Source organism: Rhizophagus irregularis, chromosome 32, assembly GCF_026210795.1.
Source record: "Rhizophagus irregularis chromosome 32, complete sequence".
NCBI lineage: Eukaryota > Fungi > Glomeromycota > Glomeromycetes > Glomerales > Glomeraceae > Rhizophagus > Rhizophagus irregularis.
The window spans coordinates 2,143,634-2,164,749 of NC_089460.1; the positions used below are offsets into that span (position 1 = coordinate 2,143,634).

General features: G+C 30.7%; 7 protein-coding genes across 8 annotated transcripts; 5 read left to right on the top strand and 2 right to left on the bottom strand.

Annotated features, from left to right (window-relative positions):
• Positions 1–1,090: 1,090 nt before the first annotated feature.
• On the bottom strand, positions 1,091–6,521 carry OCT59_023261 (uncharacterized protein; the record flags this gene model as incomplete). Its single annotated transcript, XM_025313782.2, has 23 exons — positions 1,091–1,295; positions 1,372–1,533; positions 1,602–1,876; positions 1,937–2,120; positions 2,197–2,349; positions 2,413–2,537; positions 2,607–2,733; positions 2,812–2,985; positions 3,055–3,302; positions 3,403–3,667; positions 3,753–3,920; positions 3,991–4,125; positions 4,204–4,281; positions 4,348–4,434; positions 4,523–4,629; positions 4,712–4,838; positions 4,941–5,179; positions 5,276–5,394; positions 5,475–5,531; positions 5,683–5,765; positions 6,159–6,246; positions 6,333–6,361; positions 6,510–6,521. 23 exons carry the CDS (start codon positions 6,519–6,521, stop codon positions 1,269–1,271), a joined length of 3,069 nt encoding a protein of 1,022 aa, XP_025186497.2. The 3' UTR covers positions 1,091–1,268.
• A 27-nt stretch (positions 6,522–6,548) lies between these two features.
• Positions 6,549–8,911, bottom strand: OCT59_023262 (uncharacterized protein; the record flags this gene model as incomplete). Its single annotated transcript, XM_066131934.1, has 12 exons — positions 6,549–6,766; positions 6,839–7,103; positions 7,184–7,315; positions 7,382–7,466; positions 7,547–7,675; positions 7,752–7,875; positions 7,944–8,057; positions 8,139–8,357; positions 8,426–8,504; positions 8,573–8,646; positions 8,718–8,809; positions 8,881–8,911. The coding sequence occupies 12 exons, from the start codon at positions 8,909–8,911 to the stop codon at positions 6,680–6,682; spliced, it is 1,431 nt and encodes a 476-aa protein (XP_066006648.1). The 3' UTR covers positions 6,549–6,679.
• Positions 8,912–9,257: 346 nt separating this feature from the next.
• Positions 9,258–11,344, top strand: OCT59_023263 (uncharacterized protein). Of its 2 annotated transcripts, none has more exons than XM_066131935.1 (6): positions 9,258–9,650; positions 9,731–9,905; positions 9,982–10,142; positions 10,217–10,571; positions 10,649–10,742; positions 10,826–11,344. In XM_066131935.1, exons 1-6 carry the CDS (start codon positions 9,269–9,271, stop codon positions 10,847–10,849), a joined length of 1,191 nt encoding a protein of 396 aa, XP_066006649.1. In that variant the 5' UTR covers positions 9,258–9,268; the 3' UTR covers positions 10,850–11,344. The 2 variants fall into 2 exon arrangements, with proteins under 2 accessions (XP_066006649.1, XP_025186495.1); XM_025313780.2 differs by having other exon boundaries at positions 9,260–9,650; positions 10,649–10,744.
• On the top strand, positions 11,192–11,884 carry OCT59_023264 (uncharacterized protein). Its single transcript, XM_066131936.1, has 3 exons — positions 11,192–11,444; positions 11,511–11,596; positions 11,679–11,884. The coding sequence occupies exons 1-3, from the start codon at positions 11,200–11,202 to the stop codon at positions 11,804–11,806; spliced, it is 459 nt and encodes a 152-aa protein (XP_066006650.1). The 5' UTR covers positions 11,192–11,199; the 3' UTR covers positions 11,807–11,884.
• Positions 11,885–14,286: 2,402 nt separating this feature from the next.
• Positions 14,287–15,316, top strand: OCT59_023265 (uncharacterized protein; the record flags this gene model as incomplete). The annotated part of the gene is made up of 4 exons (XM_025331514.2): positions 14,287–14,368; positions 14,548–14,612; positions 14,751–15,023; positions 15,113–15,316. 4 exons carry the CDS (start codon positions 14,287–14,289, stop codon positions 15,314–15,316), a joined length of 624 nt encoding a protein of 207 aa, XP_025186493.1.
• Positions 15,317–16,423: 1,107 nt separating this feature from the next.
• Positions 16,424–17,935, top strand: OCT59_023266 (uncharacterized protein; the record flags this gene model as incomplete). Its single annotated transcript, XM_066131937.1, has 2 exons — positions 16,424–17,049; positions 17,263–17,935. 2 exons carry the CDS (start codon positions 16,424–16,426, stop codon positions 17,933–17,935), a joined length of 1,299 nt encoding a protein of 432 aa, XP_066006651.1.
• Positions 17,936–17,957: 22 nt separating this feature from the next.
• On the top strand, positions 17,958–18,442 carry OCT59_023267 (uncharacterized protein; the record flags this gene model as incomplete). Its single annotated transcript, XM_066131938.1, has 2 exons — positions 17,958–18,190; positions 18,253–18,442. 2 exons carry the CDS (start codon positions 17,958–17,960, stop codon positions 18,440–18,442), a joined length of 423 nt encoding a protein of 140 aa, XP_066006652.1.
• Between the last annotated feature and the right edge of the window lie 2,674 nt (positions 18,443–21,116).

The following is a 21,116-nucleotide window of genomic DNA, read 5'->3' on the forward strand; positions in this document are numbered from 1 at the left end:
GATTTTCATGCATAATGATATTTGTTGATGTGGAATATACAGTGCAATTCGATATAATGGAACCATCCGTTCCATTAGTAAAATTTGTCAAAAATCCGTTATATCAAGAATTCCGTTATATTGAGGGTAAATTAATTATACGTTATGATAATCCAATCAAGATTTTACTTATGATCAGGTTCCGGTATAACGAAACTTAGGATTTACGTTACTTTACCCTCACCCAAATCGACTTTACTAAAACACACACTGGTGCTCAACAACATAGTATGTGATTTCACAAAAATTAAAATTGCTCAGCACCCTTGAAAATGGTCAGAAAAAAGAGTTTGAATAATACTATTTTTTTTACTAGAAATTTTGCGAAATAAAAAAAATCAAAAAACATAAAAATACAAATAAGTGAAGTATATGCTGCAGTATTACTTTGATGTGAAATATAATTATTAAATTAATAGAATCAGCTCAGCTAGATTATTAATAATATAGAATAAAAAGCTCATCGCGATATTAGAAGAATAAAAACTATAGTAAATTTGAAAATATTGCTTACCTTAAATTAATTGATAGTAAATTGGCTTTTTTAACTTGATAAAATAATTTTATATTAAATTTATTAAATTTAGAAATTTCTTAATTTATATAAAATTTCATATGTAAAAAATTTTTAATAAATAGTAAAATGTTAATTTATTTAACAAATTAGAGAAATATAGGGACTAGATAAATCATTCGAATAAAATTTTACAGAGAAAAATTTTATTTTTCTCATAAATATATGTAAAATTATTAAAAAAAACAGAATATTAATTGCATTAAAAGAATTTATTTACATAAACTGTAGTTGATAGTATAATTCTACAGGCAATTTTAATGATTGTAAAATCATACATTAACTTATTTTTAATATAACGGCCAAAAATTTTATTTATTCATATATTAATAAAAAAGTTGTCTGAAACTCTGAATATTGAATTTATTTCAAATTCAAGAAAATTCAAATATTTGCAATTATGTATATAAATAAATTATTTTTGAAATTAAAAAATAAAACAAAAATAAAATGTGTTGGTAAAGAAAACAAACATATAAAAGAAATAATTTTGAAATCATTAACAAATGAATTCTGGCTTAAACTTTAATATCAAGGCTAAATGAAATCCAGTAAAAACTAAAAACTAAATGCTTTCAAATTAACCAGTGTTTTACATAGCTTAGCAACTACATTTTTTTTTAATTAATTAACTTTCTAATAAATTATACACGTCTCATGATTTGGATCTTTGAACATATGTCTAATTAAATAACAAATTAAAATATTAATCAGTGTAATATAAACAATATTCAAATATCATTATCATTATTAAATACCTGAAAATATTTTCTGAATTCTTTTAGTTCTAATTGTTGTAAAGCTTGTAAAAATTCATCAGCAGAATCTAATGGCAACCAAACTCTTCTAAGATAGTCAAGTAACTCATGTCCTCGTAGTGAATACATAGTTTTAAGTATACTTGATATTTCATTTAGTATCTAATAAAGCAAAACAAATTTGGTAAAATATTCTATTCAATATTTTTAAAAAATACACTTCACATTACCAAATTTGATTGTCCATCAGTTATGCAAAATTCAGGCTTCATTGGAACTTCAAAACAAATACGCAATATATGATCATACATAAATTGTTCAAAACCGGGAAGAGGTCGACCAGAATTAGTGGATGTGTTATTTGTTGAAGATTGTATAGGGCCACCCCACAATACCAACGTTTTTGAAAGAATATTAAAAGCTGTCCTTGCTGATGGCACGTCAGCAGGATCACTTGCATAATGAACAACACTTTGAAGTATACTTTCTAAACGCGGTTGGTTTACTAGATAATTTGAAATAAATTAGAGTCTAGTACAATGATCAAAATGTAACATCAACTTACAATCACTAATAAAGACTGCATCCATTCCAACGTTCAAAAGGCTTAATATAAAACCAAGATACGCTTTTCGAAGATTCAACAATAGCATTGCTTCATCTGTTCCAGACGGTGTTTGATTTAAAACATAAAAAATTTTGGTAACTAAAGGGCAAATTAATTCATTTAAAATATCATAAATTGATGGCTGTAAGATAATATTGTATTAGTGCTCGTCATCAATAAGGAAAGAAATGGAAAAAAAAAATATCGCGAAAACATACATTGAATTTATGAGAAAGTAGACCAATAAAGGGCAAGAAATCTACTAATTCTGAAACTTGGCTCTCATTAAGTAATCCAGTAATTAATTCTGGAAGATAAGGCAAAATCTCAACACCAAGTACATTTACAAATCTCGCAAATGCAAACCTCGCCTAAAAAACAAGTATCAATAATGAAATTTAAGTTGTTTTTAAGAAAGAGATTTTCAAACTTACAGACTCTCGAACAATTTCGAATCGACTTAAAGCTTTAAACGCGACTAATATAACTTCAACAGATTGCTTTAATAATACAACCCACTCGGCAGTTGGTACCTCCGTTTTTAGGGCATCAGGAAAACCTGAAAATTAAAGACAAAAAATAACTAAATTGACCCTCTAAAATAATTGATGTCGAAAAAAAAGCGAACCTTTTCCGATGCTACCAATTGCTATAATTAAGTGATGCAGCTGGAGCACATGAAGAAGGTCTTCGGGTTCTGACATTACTTTACTCAGATTTCTTTCAATATCCGCCAGCAGAGGATTGATAACAATCTATTAGACAGCCAAAAATATTATTAATTACAAGCTCTATTTGACCAATTAAACAATTTCAAATTATTATGAAATTACTTTTGCAAATTCAGTTTGGCGTTCAGTAGGAATAGTGTCGACTGTGATCAATATACCAACAGTTTCGAAAAGATATATTTGGTCATCAAATCCTCCTTCCATTGCTTGATCTTTTGTTATAGTTCCATCTGACACATCAATTGAAGAAAGATTTGCTTGCACAACTAATAAATCCTAAATATTAAAAATTATTATTAATCTACCGAAAAAGTACCATTATCCACTCAATTCTAATATTTAAACCTGAATATTAGTTAATACGGTTTCTACATAAGGTCCCATTCTTGATTTGAGCAATTTCACAAATCGATGGAACAGATACCATGATCGAGTACGAATTTGTAAAATAGCGTTATGTAGCCCACGCAAATCTACAAAAGCTCCAAGTACTGTGGGAATACAATCTGGTTGTACTTCAAAGAATTGGTAATAACGTGCAACGTTTTCAAAAAATATCAAAGGCATTGATGGATGTGGATATGTTGAAATGTCTATTACAAGATTATTAATTAAAATATTTTCATAATTATTAAAAATATATATATATATATAAACACGAATAATAAATTACATAACAATTCATATACTTACTGCATTGAATCATTTTCGAAACCATCTCCCCTAAAGGAGTAAACGCAATGATCTCATTGTTATGTTTTAGTACAAATATCAACTGTCCTTTAAATGCCTCGCCATACAACAGCAATACGTGTAAAGCTAATTCAAGTTCTCTCCAGTCAATTGAATTTCCAACCCTTTGATATTTGTCCAGAGTATTAATCACAGCCGTATGAACATAGGAAGTAAATAATTGTTCATCGATATTATAAATTGCGTCAAAAAACGTCTTTAGATTCTATAAGAGATAAATGATTTGAATTAATATTGAAAGAAATAAACAAGTTGCTGAATAAATGAATAGGTCATTCATAAATATTAACTTTTCGCATCTCTAAAAATTCGGCTTCTTCCACTTCATCTTCCTCTGTTCCGCCCCAATCTGTTTCATCGTCGTATTTCATTTTGATGACAATGACCTTAAGTAATGAATCTATGAATTCACGTTGTGATCCTGCTAAAGAGCCGGCCTGCTTCTTTTGTTTCTTAAACTAAAAATATAATGTAATTTGTATTAAAGAAACAAAAAGCTTGAACATGCATGAAAACTTAAATACTCACAATCGCCTGTAAAGCTGATACAAATGAAAATACAGCACAAGAAACGTCATCATACTCGTTTGCCAAAAATTTCAGTAAAAATGGGAGTAAAAGCTCTATTTGACCATAAGCTGCAGCTTTTGTTGCAGTGTCCGCCTTCAATTATAATTAAAGCATCATGAAATGGAAAGATAATAATATAAACTCATAAAATAACCATATATCATTATTTACCTCCCAAATTTTACATAATTCTACACCTAACACATTAGTTAACTTTGCCACATGTTCCACAAATTCGATATCATCCGTCTATAGAAATTTAACATAAATTAATTATAGAATATAGTTATAAAGTGCAGGAATACATTTACTCACTAAGTCTAAATTTCCCATAACATTAGTCAAATTTAAGATCTCAATTAATTTGAGTTTTTCTGCGGGTTTCATTCCTTTGCATACAATCTATTAGAAAAAAAAAAATCAATTTATTTTTAAGACAAAAATGAAATAATAATTAATTCGTAGAAAATCTCAGTAAATATGCAAATACCTCTGTCAAACACTCACAAGCGGCAATTCGAAGCCTTGTGTCATTTAATAATTCATATAAGAGCACGATAAATGCGTCATTTACAATTAAATTAATATCGATCCAAGCTAATTAAACAAAAAATATATATAGAGGTAATCATTAATTAATCTTGCAAAGAATAAAACGCGAGATAACTAAGTAATTTACCAATATAAAGACCAATGATGTTCAAACACGTAATAGCAATATCTTGATTTCGAACACGGTATTCGCTCAGCAGTTCATACCAAGTAGATGCTAGCTTTTGTACGTCACCTGCTCTCATATTGTCTTTCTGGCAAGAGATTATAGCACGTATTATTTATCAGAGAATACTATTAATGTGTCTATCAATTAAAAAAAAAAATAACAATAATAAAGTATATTGAATACAAACAATTGCTGTGTTCCTATTCGCTTGCTCTTTTCCTCTCTGAATTTCTATATTCGCAACTTCATCATCAATTGAAATTAAGATTCTCAAAAATATATCTGCTACACGAATATTAGTCTTATTTCCATTCACCGTATTTGTCTGAATTAGTTCCAGGAATTGGTCGAAAAAATTGTGCCAATCCGACGGATACATTTGAACGAACAGGAGAGTTAAGGTGTGAGCGAATTTGTTTTTTAGGTCTACGTTAATAAATTCGAATCATATCAAGAAATTTATTTTTCATATTTTTATAAAATAAACTATTTAATTAAAAAAAAAAAATTATAATAACTGACATTGTGGCTCGGTGCTAAGTTCATCTCCATCGCCCTCCCCGATCACATATTCTCGTTTAACAAATTCCATTAATGTGGATTGAATATGATTGACTTGTGATTTGTCAAGACTTGAAAATCTGAATATGACAAAGTTAAAATAAGCAAACATTGAAAAAAGAGAACACGTCGGATGATCATATGATTTATTTATCGATACCTATTTTGCATCACACCTTCCAAAACTTGCAAAGCAAACAAACGAGCTTCTGGTGTACTGAATTAGATAAAAATAATTCGCATATATATTATATTAAAAGAGGGAGGATGGAAGGTAACTGCGATGTTAATTAAAAGTAAGTTATGATAATAATATCTAATCTACATTTTATATTAATCAGTTCAGTGTGTAAAAACAATGGACACACCTTTTTGGAAATCTTACGAACAAGGATAGGCCTAATTGCCAACCATCGAGAGATGCCTTTATTTGTTCGCAAAAATTCATAGCCTAAAGTACAATCGATGTCATAATTAAACCAACAAACGAGAAATGCGTATACATCATTAGGACACTTGATTGGAATTTTTTTAGCTTTTTAAAAAAATGATCCATTTGATTAAAAAATATATATTATTATCATTTTCAAGTAATAATTACAAGAATTTTTCAACTAATGCAGAGTTATTATTAGCAGCTTATTTTTATTCTTGGAATAAAATTATAGAAATTAATTTAAAGAATCAAATAAACAACATAAAAATTGGAATAAAGAAATTAATATTACACTCTCTTAAACCATATTACGCGTCATAACTTAAATCTCCAACTATCTACGAACATTAGCTCAAATCATTGCATTAGAAAAAAATTCTTTGAGTCTTAACTATACTGTCTACCAACCTGACTTTTCAGGCTTTGATCCGCTGTGGGACTTAACGCAAAAGCTACTGCTTGCTCTATCTGCTCTTCCATTATTAAGTAAATGAATCTGAAAAGATAGAAAAATGTCGATCAACTAAATTTTATCTTCTAATATAAGAAGAATATTTAATTTTTAAAAGCCACGATACACACCTAATATAAATATGGTTTAAAATTAGATCCTAAAAGAAAAAAGTTTATTCATAAACCAAAAAATTTTATAGAACTAGAAAAAAAAATCAAAAAAATCAAGAAAAAAAAATGATCTGTCTATTTATTTTGGATGCGACACCGGAAATATCACGTGAAACCACATATTACGTCATTTACGTCAACGTACATATAATTATTTTATAATTATTTAAACTTAAGAGTAAAATACACAATATTTTATTTCTTCCAAAAACCACAAGCATCAATAAATGCAAAATCCGTAAGTTCAATTAAATTCATAAACCGCTATAAAAATTAGCAACAACTTCAGATTTGCTTACAGGTTATTATGTAGTATTGTCTGTATCATCATCTCGATTTTGATCTTTATTTCTTGTCCAAATTTGTTTTTTATCGGATTTAGAAGAAAAATACTAATTTTTTTTTTAAAAAAAAAATTAAATAAAAAAGGTATTATTAAACAAAAATTACTGTAATTTATTCACCTTTTCTCTAAATAAATAATGTCCAGGTTTTTTCTTTTCTTTTGTATTTGTTGTTTCTGCTTCATTAGAATTAACATCATTTTTCTTATATACAGAAGAAAGATTATCTACCCCCCTTACGTTATGTATATTAGTACGTTCACCTATGATATTATCTTTAAATTTTTCCATTGTAACTAATCTTCTTGACCATTGACCAAAATTTTGTTCACTATTTGATACAAGTCTCATTGATGAATGTTCCGGTAAATCTGAACTTGAATATCTATATTTCGCATCATCACATAGTTATAAATACAGTATATGCGCACTTAAAGTTTGAAAAAAAAATAAAAGAGTACACACTCATCTACTAGTGTTGGCAACCAATACACTAATCTTCCTCCAAGAACTAAAAATCTCGCAGCAAATTCCAAAAGGTCAGACAATACTTCAGACATTTCATATGGTTTTGTTGGTGGATAGTAATCTTTCCCCCTTAAAGTACGTATAATAAAATGATTATTTAATTAATGAACCTTGAACATTAAAACATTCCCTTACTCGTGTGTTCCATCAATAGTTAATGGTCGTTTTGTTGGATTCTTTCTTCCTAATGTTTTCGCTCCTGCTCGAACACCATATGGAGCTATTACAAAAAAAAAAAACTATTATTAAATTTTCCCCTACAAATGCATATTAACTCTTAAGAAGATTCTATCTATTTACGATCTGTTACTATAGCATCAAACCAAAGATTATCCCGCCATGGATGATGACAGATATCAAATACAAGCGTATCCAAGACTTTTCCCTGTAAATGATATTGTTCCACGTTAGACTTTACAGACCTATCAGCTAATCACCAAAAAAAAAAAATTGAAAATGATTTTCAACAAGTTTCCGCTTATGATTCAATTAAAAACTTAATTACTTTGCCCACGAATTTGCCGTCCATCTATATCAGATCCCATCGTAAAAGATCCAAATTGTGCACAAGTAAAAAGAAAACTGCCTGTACCAACAAACGGATCGTAAATCAATTTACCCGGTACAGCCTTTTTTAAAAATTATAATGTTAGTCGTAAAATTAACCCAGAGAAAGTTACAAATGATAAACATGTACCAATGCTTGGTTAGCCATTATTAATGATAATTCAGCATCCATCGATGTATTTCCTATATACTTTCGTTTTTTCAAATTAAAAGTTTGAATAAGGTCGCGGTTCCCTGAAGCAATCTAACAGCAAATAAATAAGTTCAAATTAAAGAATAAGTTTGCTTTAATCGAAATTTCATGATAGTGTAACCTAATACATACTAATCTTCCAAAATATATCATAAAAGGTTCTAGTGGCGGTACAGAATCTAACCCATAATCTTCTAATACACCAAATGTCACTTCTGGATTTTTTAGATCAATATCTCCTTTAAATCCTAAATACGCAAATGAATCGATTATTCTGATTTGATAATCCGATGAACATGTCGATCCAAATGCCGATACTATAAATTTAAATGATTTATAGTCATACGCCGGCTGTTATTAATAAGGAGAAAGAAATCAGAACGAAGTTTTTTCCAAATAAAAAGACGAGTATTGCTTACCCATCTTTCAGGCTTGGCTTTCACTTGAGTGTGAACATCTTCATAAATTTTTCCCACTCCCCATAATTCATATATATTCCTATAAAATTTTAATCAGTTTAATTTCATAAATGCTAAATAAATAATCAATTAAATTTGATTAATCACTTTATTAAAATTGCTCTTTTAACAAGCCTAGTTGCTTCTTCTTCATTATCAATTTCAATGATTAAAAACGGACACTAGAAATTAACCAAATCACATTCAATATCTCAATTAGATTATTTAATTTTTAAAAAATATTACTGCTTACATTATTTTTGTATTCTTCTTTATTGTATGATATTTTTACATTTTCAATTTGTGCTAAAGATTCAAGTTCAGGTAAACGAAACTCTTCATGAGCTAAATTAAAAATATATCAATTAATTAATTTAACCAAACAAAAAAATGTAAACACAATGAGAATCATATACATTGAGCAAATTGAATAAAATATTTTGTCATTTTAATTAAAATAAAGTGATGGAAATCTACTGATAAAAAGATTTTTTGATGGTACGTACCACGTACCACAAAATTTAGATCTTATTCTTATGTATGATCCGCAAAAAATGCCGATCTTTGCAAGCACGTCAGCTATCACAGACTCACAGTACCACGTTTTACAAATTGCCATCTTTCTTGGCTCACAAATGTGCATCATACAAGATAATAATAAGTTCCAGTTCATACCGGTTTAACAGATGAATAAATAGTATGAATTTGGTGAAATTGATTATGGATATCAAATATGGAAAACATATATGTGGAAAACATATAAAAAGGAAGTAAAGTTTTGTCTTTTTGGAAGTTAAGTTTATCATGTCAGTTCATAAAGAAACGAAAACTTATACTTCTCCAGACGGAACTACTACCACAACCACAACAACTACGTCATATAGTAGTAGTAGTAGTAGCGGTAATATTCCTAAAGACTTCCAAGAATTTACTAGTCATTTTAATGAGGATCCCTTTACCTCTGATTTCTTTAAGAAATATGTAGAAACCAGCGTGCCTTCTCATGGTCAAATTAAAAAAGTAAAATATCAAAAACAAGAGCAACCAAACGAAGACTTACCGGATGATTATAGTTTATTTGTTAAACCAACCGAAAAAGTCGATTTTCAGACATCAACTTGTACAGGACGTAAAAGAGCTGTTTTAATTGGAATTAATTATTATCATTCCGAATATCAATTGAGGGGTAATTTTTTATTTTTTTAGAGGCTCCGGCAGTCAAAAAAAGAATTAATTAATCCATATTTTTTTTTTAAAAAAAAAAAGGTTGTATCAATGATGTCAACAATATCAAAAAGTTTTTGACAGGACATTATGGATTTGAAGAATCAAATATGAAAATACTAACCGATGAACAATTAGATCCGGAATTATTTCCGACAAGAGAAAATATTATTAAAGCAATAAAATGGCTTGTACACGATCCACAAGAAAACGATTCGTGAGTGTAAAACAGATTGTGGTAATTGACCAAAAAGGAAAGAACTTAGAGATTATTACAAATTGTTATTTTGTAGATACTTTTTCCATTATAGTGGGCATGGAGGACAAGTTAAAGATGAGGCTGGGGATGAAGAAGATGGATATGATGAAACTATTATGCCAGTTGATTTTATGACAAATGGACAAATTATTGATGATGAATTGCACGCTTTGATGGTTGCCCCCCTTCCAAAAGGTTAGCTTTATTTTTTTTTTCTTTTGTAAATTTCCTCGAAATTATGCGTCAAATAAATCATGTGATTATTTTAGGAGTAAGGTTGACTGTTATATTCGATTGTTGTCATTCGGGAACTGTACTTGATTTACCATATGTTTATTCCACTCGTGGTGTTGTCAAAGAATCAAACATTCTTTCTTTGGGAAGCAAAAGCATTATAAATGCAGGTTTTAGTTATATTAAAGGTGGTGTTATAAAATCAATTAAAGAAATTAAAAATGCTGCAACTGAGTATCAGAAAATTCGTCGTAAGAACATCGAGACAAAGGGAAGCCCTGCTGATGTCATTATGTTCAGTGGATGTAAAGATGAGCAAACTTCCGCTGATGCACAAATGGCAGGTGAACAGGTAGTCACTGGCGCTATGTCACATGCTTTGGTCACATCGTAAGTAATATAATAATATTTTCATTTATCAATATCCAAATACTAAATCTTTTTTTTTTTAAATAAATTTATTATAGGTTAAATAAAAATGCACATCCTACATATCAAGAATTATTGAATTCAATTCGTGAGGTTCTCAAAACTAAATATGCTCAAAAACCTCAACTTAGCGCGTAAGTTTTTTCCTTTTCTAAAAAAAATTCATGTATAATCTAAAACAATTTGCTAAATTTAATATCATCTTAATTGTTTAGATCTCATGTAATGAACATGAGTGAGAAATTTACCATGTAGCATAAATAATTGTATGGTTTGCTCATTGTATTAATTTTTTTTTTATTTTTTTTATTATTATTTATTATGATTATGATTATATATATTTCATAAATGGATTATGTCTTCATAATACAGTATACGTATAATAAAACTACTGTATACAGACAACTCTGAAATTATACAATAGTGGAAAAGTAAATTTTAAATTTTATTATATTTATTATATCGAATAATATTGGTATACCATACATATGTATTAAATATTTATTCGTTTTATTATTTAAGTTATCACGTGATTTCACCGCATCTTTTTTTAAAAAAGTCGTGCTTTTTAAAATTTTGTTATATTAAAATGATACTTGGAATTGGAATAGATATTATCCATTTATCACGTATTAAAGCTCTTTTAACACGCAAACCAACATCCCTATTACATTTTTCCAAAAGAATTTTGTCAGATGGAGAATTAAAAGAATTTAATATTTTTTTATCTAATCAAAAAAAAAATTTGATTAGTGCTAATAATTTATCACAAAATAATTCAAAACAAGATAAAATTATGATTAATAATAATATCATTAAATACTTGGCTGTTAGGTAAGATTCTAATATATTCTAATTATTTGATTTTTTTGTCTCTAATTAAGTTTATTAAAAAAAAAGATGGACTTTAAAAGAAGCAGCTTATAAAGCATTATTTCCTCATTATCGTCTTACATGGAAAGATATATCTATAAGTAAAATTAAAGGCATGAATAATTATTATTAACAATTTTTTTATTAAATACTTTGATTTTTTTTTTCTTAATATAATAATTAATATTATTTTAGAAAAGCCATATTTAATGATCCATAATGTTAGTCAAAAAGGAAATAATAATATTAAGGTTCATTCATCTGTTTCACATGATGAAAAATATGTTATTTCACAAGTTTTAATTGAAAGTATAACTTGCTAAAATTTAAAAATATTAAAATTTTGTTAATAAAAATAATAAAATAAATCAATTTAAATATTTGTTTATATTAGTTTTATTTAATTAGTGAAAATTTTTCTATTTTTTTTAAATAAATTCTTATAATTGGACTTTAAGAAGGGAAACTAACAGAAAAATTAAATTTATATTTATATACTAAAAATGCTTTAAATATTTAATTTGTCCAGAATTAGCATTAACTAAAAAAATTTTGTTTTAGCAATTTTCCCCTTTTTCTATTGCAAAGAATCCAATTATATATTACTATTATGTAAAATGATTATTATAATCTTTAATTCCATTATATTATTATATATAAATAATAATATTTGCAAAATTTAATAAGTAGAATTGAATTAATAAAAATGTAAAATAATGAAAAATTATTTTTAAATTGGATTAATTTCAAATTTCTAATTTAAGTTTTTGCCACTTAATAATATAAATTTAATATTTAAATTTTAAAGTTAATTTATTATATTTTTAAATATAAATGTAAATTTCTCTTAATTATATATAAATTATAATAAGAAAAAGCAAAAACTATTTAAAATAAGGATAAATGTATATCTAGCGGGGGTGATCCAATTAAATCTAACATGATATATAAAGTGTAATCTAATTGGTTAAAAATACATGATCACACATGACCCAAATTTTTTATGCAAAGTGAGATTTAAGATGCATCGCATTTCCGAAAAAATATAAATAAACTTCTCGAAATGTTCTAATAAAGCCCCTTATACTTTTATGAAAATTTTTATGCAATGCGAAATCTAAGATATATCGCATTTCCTAATGTAAACCAAAATATATGACATATTTAACCCCTCATAGGTTTATGAAAGATTTTTATGCAAAGCAAAACTTAAGATATATCGCATTTCCTAATGTAAATCAAAAAAATATGCCATAAACAAACCCATATCTCTAGTAAAGTCATCGTTTAATAAAAACAAACAAACAACTTTATTTCTCTCTCTCATTTTTAATACCAACTAAAAAAAACTCAAACCAAAACTATTATTCAGAAAGAATTTTTTGTATCTTCCTTTTTAATAGATACTATAAGTCTAATGGATATGTATCCAGTTGCTGTTAATATTGATAATATTGTACAAGAAATGGAAGGCGTTAAATATATATATTAATGTAAATGAATATATTAACGTAGATAAAGAAAATAGTGACAATTTAACAAGTATTAACTACATCTTAAATACGTATGTATCTTTCTTATCTTTATACGTATTAACTAATAGTAAATATCTGATCTTTATAGTTGAAACTGAGGATATTATAAAGATATCGAATTTGATACGTAGGACGAAGTTGATAACTACTTTGATGATTATGGTGCTAGAAATGGATTTGCAATTATTAAATATAAAATGAAACGAAATAGTAAAGGACAAGTTCATAAAAGAACCTTAGTTTGTAAATTCAGTGAAAAATATAAGTCCAAAAAATTGGTAAAAGCAGCATCAAAGGAAACATAACGGAATACCAAAACAAAAAAATTAAATTGTCCATGGCATATAAATCTCACCTTTCCTGAACAAACAACACAAATAGGGGTTACAACATTTGTTAATCAACATAATCATGAACTTATACCTAAAACTCAAGAATTTTCAACAAAATATCGAACATTTACTAATGAAGCACTTAACGAAATTTTGTTAATAACAAAGTATGGAAGTTTAACACTTACAGCACAAAGGAATCTTTTAAAAGCCCGGTTTCCAGATCTGCATTTTCAAGATCAAGGCCTGGCCAACGTAATTCATAAGTACAAAATTGCTGATAAAGTTAATAATGACACATCTGCATTACTTACAACATTAATGCAAAAAAAGGCTGAAGACTTACATTGGATTGTTGATTTTGAATTAGATAAAGACAATAGATTAACTTGTCTTCTTTGGATGTCTTCAGATCAGGTGGATCTGTGGCTTAGATATCATGATGTAGTTATCAACGATAATACAGCTCGAACAAATCAGTATCAAATGCCGTTGGAAGTTTTCATAATAATCGATAATAAATGTAAATCTTGTCTAGTTTGTCAAGTATTAGTAAGTGATGAATCTCTTGATACACATGTGTGGATACTTAAATGCATCAAAAAAGCAACTAAAACAGCTCCAATTGTTATGTTTACTGATGCTGATCCAGCTCTTGATGCAGCAATTCCAATCATTTTTTCTGAAACATATCCAGTTCACTGTATTTTTCATATTGTGCAAAATTTACCTAAAAATTTGAAAGCAAAATTAGGTGAGAAATGGGACGATTTCATCAAACAGTTCTATCAATACCGCAATAGTTTATGTGAACCACTATTTAAGCAAAGATGGAACCAATTACTTATTGATTATCCAATGGCAAAAGACATTCTTTTACGTACATTAGATTAAAATTCTAAATCATGGGCTCAAGCATACCTTCATAAAATTTTCATGGCTGGTATTGAAAGTACTGCAAGAGTTGAAGGTTATAATTGGATTATAAAGCAACAATTAAAAGCTAATAGTACCTTATGTGAGATTGCTGATCACTTGATTCAAGGCTAAAAAATGAAGAGTGATGGAATCAGTTTTACAAATACAAACAAGCCACTACAACAAATACTTCTTCTGTTGACTGGGCAAGATTTGTTTTCTATAGTAACAAAAATTCTTGATAAATATCTTACTGAACCTATTAATAATACAATTAAGACAGAAATATCTCAATGTTTGCAAATATAATTGAACTCAATAACGAAGAATTAAATTGTAAGCAGGTATGTTGTTACTAAATAATTGAGTTGCAATATACTTTAGTGTTAAATAATACCTTGCTATTATTAAAGGAAAATCTTCATAAATCATCGAATGGTTTTATTAAAGATCAACTTGACGCACGTTTTATTACACTTTAGGCTATGATCGAAGAAATAGGACAAGAAGAAGTGTTAGAAATATGGAAAGTTGTAGATATACGAAGTGAAAGAAAAAATCATGTACATTTCATTATTATTATCAATGCAATATCCTACCTGTGTTCTTGTCTCAAGTCTATTTCAAAGGGAATAATATGTCGTCACTATTTTCGTGTTATGATGAATTCCAAAATCGCAGCATTTCATATCAGCATGATACCTCAGAAATGGTATAAGGATATTTACCAAGATAAGACAAACCTGCAAGAAAAAGTAATATTTAACAATAAAGAAGGAACAATAATACATTATCTGTACGAAAACCTGTCACGATCCCAATAACTGTTCCTATTCTTAAAAAGGCTGTTCATAAAAGAAATTTATATGGTCGTGTATGGGGATTAGCACGAACAGCCACTTTACTTGCAGTTGAGCAAGAAGATGATGAAATAACTCTTATTCTTCAAGATTATATTAGAAGAAAATCCAATCGAAATACACCTAAAAGACTTTCAACAATAATTAATGAAAGATCCACTATTGATGAAGTATCTGATAATCCCTAAGAAATTCAAAAAAACTATAATAATACTAATTCTAGAATAGAGTAGTACAGTCAACTCTCTTTATAGTCACACATTTGGGACAGTCCATATTTGGTGATTATAAAGAGATGTGACTATATAAAAAATTTCTTATATTTGTATATCATAATTCTGGCCAAAAATTAACATAATTTTAGTCAGAATTATACTTAAAACTTTATTGTATCATAACTTCGCCAATATTAATCGTAGAGAGATGATCTTACCGCCATTTGATTCGTCTTGATGAGACGGTTCTAATGGTATAAAATACGTCGAAATACAATCACTAGATTAATTTCCGAAATTAAAAAAATATTAATGGTTTTTGTGTAATAACTCTGCCAATATTGATCCTAGAGAGACGATCTTACTACCATTCGATTCGTCTTGATGAGACGAATCTAATGGTATAAGATACATCGAAATACAATCACTAGATTAATTTCTGAAATTAAAAAATATTAAATGGTTTTTAAGTAATAACTCCGTCAATATTAATCACAGAGAGATGAGCTTACCACCATTCGATTCGTCTCGATGAGGCGATTCCAACGAGCTATAAATCGTCTTTTTATTTTACAATCACTAGGTACCGAGAAATCTAGCAAAATGTTAAATGGTGCAGTAAACGTAAATCGACTACTCCTGCGTACCCTTCAAAAATGTCACAAAACGGCCAGCATTATGGCGTTATGCACTAACACGTGAAAATAAACAGTGACGAATAAGGGTGTGACGAATAGGTTTTTACTTACTCGAAAAAAACAAAGTCCCTCAGATACTTATGAAAAATGGAAACAAGGAAGGGTGTGACAGATGTGACAAAAAAAATGTCACGTGAATTTTCGTGACATTTTTGAAGGGTACGCAGGGGAAATCACGTAAATCAAGAAATATTATAATGCCAATGTTTAATATTTTGTTGAATAACTCGTCAGCCAGTGATCGGAAAAGGATAAAACTAACTCTCTCCCGTTCTGCTCACTTGACAATATTTACGAAAAAAATAAAAAATTTTTTCGGAGTTTTTTATTACTTTTTCTTTATAATTTCTTTATTTTAGATAACTACTACGATACTTTACAAATGGGTAAAGATAACAAAAAGAAAAATAACCAGTCTAACAAAGATACTACATCTAAACGTCCTGCCTCTAGCTCTCCAGCAGGCAACGTTTCTGGTCAAGGTTCCTCTATATCTGGCCCTTCGAACACTCCACCTTCGACCACCTCTACTAATAAACGTACCAGAGTCAGTGCTAAAGACTCTGTCATGGATGTTGATAAACCTCTCACGCCTCCTGGCCCTGTTGAGACAACTTCCGCTGAGATACCTTCTCAACCCGATACCTCTTCTCTCGATGCTTCGCAACACGTCCCTGCTAACAACAACGATAAAGGCAAAAGCCCTGAAATTACTCCCGCAGTCTCCTTCCCTAAACGTGCTGCCTCTCCGGACGCGTCCCAAGCTGCAGTACAATCTCAACCTACACTTTTCTACGCCTCAGCCGCTCCTAATGACGTCGATGGCTTTTGGAATCACTTCGCTTCGAACCGTGACGCGTGCGACATGGTTGATCGACAACTTTCCTTGTACTCCTCTTATGGTAGTCGTGCCACGTGTAGTGGATCCAACGATTTGAAGAGGATCATCGTCCACTTCCGAAAAAAGGAAGATCTTGACAACGCCACAGCCTCCCCTATGGATTCTTTGTTTGGCTTGCATTTCCATGCATATGACCCCCAGGCTATTAAGGCTGATGAACACGCGCGTACCCTGGTGGTTACCGATATCCCCTTTTTCTAACTGACGCTCTTTTGCGTGGTACCTTTTCTCGTTACGGCAATATTACTCGTTGCCATACCCGTTTATCTAAACTTTATCGTACTGCATACATTACCTTTGAATCTACTGGTGCTTTACAGAACCTCGACTCTACCTGGGGCGTCCTTTGTGGAGGACATTGTTTGCGTATCTGCCCCGCTACTTTCTCACGAACAACGCGCTGAAAGACGCGCTTATGTTGCTTTACTTGCCAGTCTCCCGCGTGGCACTATAGCGGTTGATCTTGCTGAAATTGCCGATGAAATTTCCGCTAAATCTATCAATGTTCCCTTCTCTATGAATTCTTACAATCCCAAACCTTACGCCTATTGCCATTTTGCTTCTGAAACGGCTATGGAAAATGCTAAATCTATTTCATGTGCCCTCAAAAAAGTTGGCCTTACCTGGCATTCTCCGGATGAAGTCACTTCTCTTTGTCATCGATGTGGTCGCCCTAATTGTAACCCTGATCGATGTGGTTCTTCATCTAGACCTAATCGCCCTTCTCGCCCTTGGCAATCTAATGATAAATTACGTGCTTTATATAATAAGCATCTACCTCCTTCTCATCCTGCTAAACGACATAACCGTTTTGCCCGCCCTGATAACAATAATGATGGACAAAGCCGTACCAATGCTTCTCGCCATCGTTCTAAATCCAGACCTAATAACCGACAACAATCTCGTTCTCGTTCTCAATATCGACCATGGAATCGCGACAATGTTAATAACAACAATAATAATCAAGCGTCGTCGTATTCCCGATGCAAATGAACTTGATTACTATATTGATGGCATGGATGTTACATACCCTGCTCCTCCTACTGTGCTTACTGATTGGAAATCTATTGGTGCTGCTCTTGAAAAAGTAGTTGAAGAATTAGCCCTTCTTACCACACAATTTGCTTCTATGAACAGCCGCATCACTAATTTGGAATCTGCTATGGCTGCTCGTACTCCTCTTCCTGGTCCTTTTGTCGCTAACCTCCTTCCTACATCCCTTCCTCTATGCAAGGATGGGATGATACAGTGAATCGAACTGATAATAACATCCTCGTTGATGTTAATTCTCCCCCTTTGCAATCAACAAGTGGTTTTTCCCCGATTCCTTATTTTGCTTCCATTCCACCTTCCAACGTCGCTCCTTCCTCCCCTATTGATATGGAACAGCGTCTCTCCTCTCTTTCCGATACTGTTGCCTCTTTGGCTGGCTCGATTAAAGAAGGAATCCAACAAAACAACCTCATCTTAGCTCGGCAACAAGGCCAAGCTAATCAATAATTGTTCTCTTTTTCCCCCTTTTTTATTACCGATTTATCAGTGTGTAATAATGATGGACAATAATAAACATTATTTTTCCCCTCACCCCTCTCCCCTTATTAAATTTGGTCAATTAAATGTTAATGGTTTATGTTCTCCAGTTCGACAACAACATTTGCTTAATTTTTTTCTCCACTCCTCTTTTGGTGCTTTATCTATTAATGATACGCGTCTTTCCCCTTCAAATGCTAGATTTATTTTTAAAAATGAACACTCCCAACATCACTTCAAGTCCTATTGGGCTTGTTCATCTTCTTCTTCTCGCTTTCATGATGGTGTTGGTATTTTGTTACGTAATCCCCTTCATAAACATGTTCAAACAATTGATCCTTGGAACGGTCGACTTCTTAAATTAGACTTGTTCTTTCATCAAACTAAAATTTCTATTATTTCTATATATTATCCCCCTTCTGGTTCTGTTCATCAATCTATTTGCAATGACCTTATTGCCAAACTTCTTTCTTGGCTCAATTATGCCCGAGCTAATAATTATTTTGTAGTTATTCTTGGCGACTTCAATGCTGATGTAATCGCTCATTCTAATTATTCACCTAATCATTTTAAGCTTCTTCGCTTGCTTTCTTCTCGGTTTTTTACCGATCATCAAGCTCACTCCTCTACAAATGGTCCTGATCCCACTTTCTTTTATGATAATGGATCTTCTAGACTGGATTATATTTGGTCTTCGCCTGGTTTTCCTGCCCCTGGTCTTTTTTCGCAAGTGGTTACTTGCCCGGATCTCCTTGATCGTCCTTTTACCGATCACAAAGTTCTTACAACTGTTTTTGACTTCAGTTCTTGCCTGGCTATCTTGGCTAAATCTCGTCTTAAACAAAAACAAGAATTGCGTACTATTTTCTCTTACGCTTCCACTTCAGTTGAACAATGGAATAATTTTACCACTGAAGTAGATGATTCTCTTGGAGTTTATTTAAATAGACAATATCGCCCCAATTTTGATTTCTCCTCTCTTTCTCTTGATCGTATGTGGCATGCATTGAAAGCTGCCATAATTAGTGCTGCTATTGAAACTTTACCCTTTCAAAAAGTCTCCAACACACACCGACATTCATACTCTCCTGAATTAACTAAACTTATTGCTATTAACAAGTTTTTAGATCGATTTTTATATCGCCTTACTACTCGTCATTCTAATCGGCTTACTCAGATTGCGCAAATGACTGCCGCTTTGCCCTCCCATCTTGAAAATCTTGCATCCTTACTCCCTGATTACTCAGTTCCTACCTATTCTACAACCCCTGCATCTGTATTTAAATCATTTTTACGATCACAGAAGAATTTAGTTTCTGGTTTTTTATCTACTAAATTCGCCCAACACCTTACGGACTCAGTGGAATATTATACTGCACTACGTGATGAACACTTTTCGAACTCGCTCGGCAGCTTTATCGATTCTGCCTTATCAGTAGAAAAACGTTCAATTGTTCTTGACCGTGTTCTGGTCGTTTTGGACTCAACTCCTACTTTATTAACGGATCCTTCGGATATTAAACATGCGGCTGTTTCTCATTTTCAATCAATTGTTTCTCCTCCGTTGGTCCACTATTCTTCCATCACTTCCTTTCCCGCCCGATGGCAACAAGCTTACACTCCTCTTACAAATGTGTCTGCTTCATTATATGATCCTGTTTTGGCGCCTATTTCCCTACAAGAATGGTCTGCTGTGATTTCCTCCATGCCAAATAATAAAGCTTCCGGCCCTTCAAAAATTTCTTATGAGATGATTAAACACTTGTCCGGTGAAGCCTTGGAATTTTCTCTTTTACTTGCCAATACTTGCCTTTCTCGTGGTGATATTCCTGCTGACTGGCGTAAAGCCGTGGTTTATCCTATTCCTAAACCTCATGACTTTGATGCTCAACTTAAGAACACTCGACCTATTACCCTTCTGGAAACTGTTCGAAAATGTGTAGTTAAGGTCGTCACGAATCGTCTTTCCAACATCCTTGCTGATAATAAAATTCTTCAAGGTGGTAATTTTGCTGGTTTACCTGGTGGTTCTACTAATGTCCCTTCAAAATGCTGGATGCGATTATTCATCAACATAAACATGACTCTACTGATGATCAGGAACTATGGATCGTTTCTCAAGATATCTCTAAAGCTTTTGATTCTATGGATTTAAATATGCTTAAATTAGCTTTAGATAGGTTACATATCCCTGCACTTTTAGTGCGTTTTATTTTAAATCTTTTTACACGACGAAATAATAAGATAATTACTTGTCATGGCGATACAGCTGCTTATAGAGTACGTGTTGGTATCGATCAAGGAGAAATTATTTCCCCTCTTCTTTGGGTTATTTATTTGGATCCCTTACTCACTGTTTTGAATCAAGAAGCACGAGATCCTTTTATTTTAAAATCTTCAGCTCTTTTAAATTACTCTCCACTTGAATTTGAACAACATTCTTTACCAATTTCACATTTAACGTTTATGGATGATTCTACACTTATTGCTTCTTCAAAATCTGGAATAGAAGACCGTCTTTCTATTACTGCTGAATTTTATACTTTAAATAATGTTCAAGCTAATTCAGCTAAATATGTTCTTCTTTCATCTTCTTCCCCTTCTTCAAAGATTATTTTTGATCTTACACCTTCTTTTTTAGTCT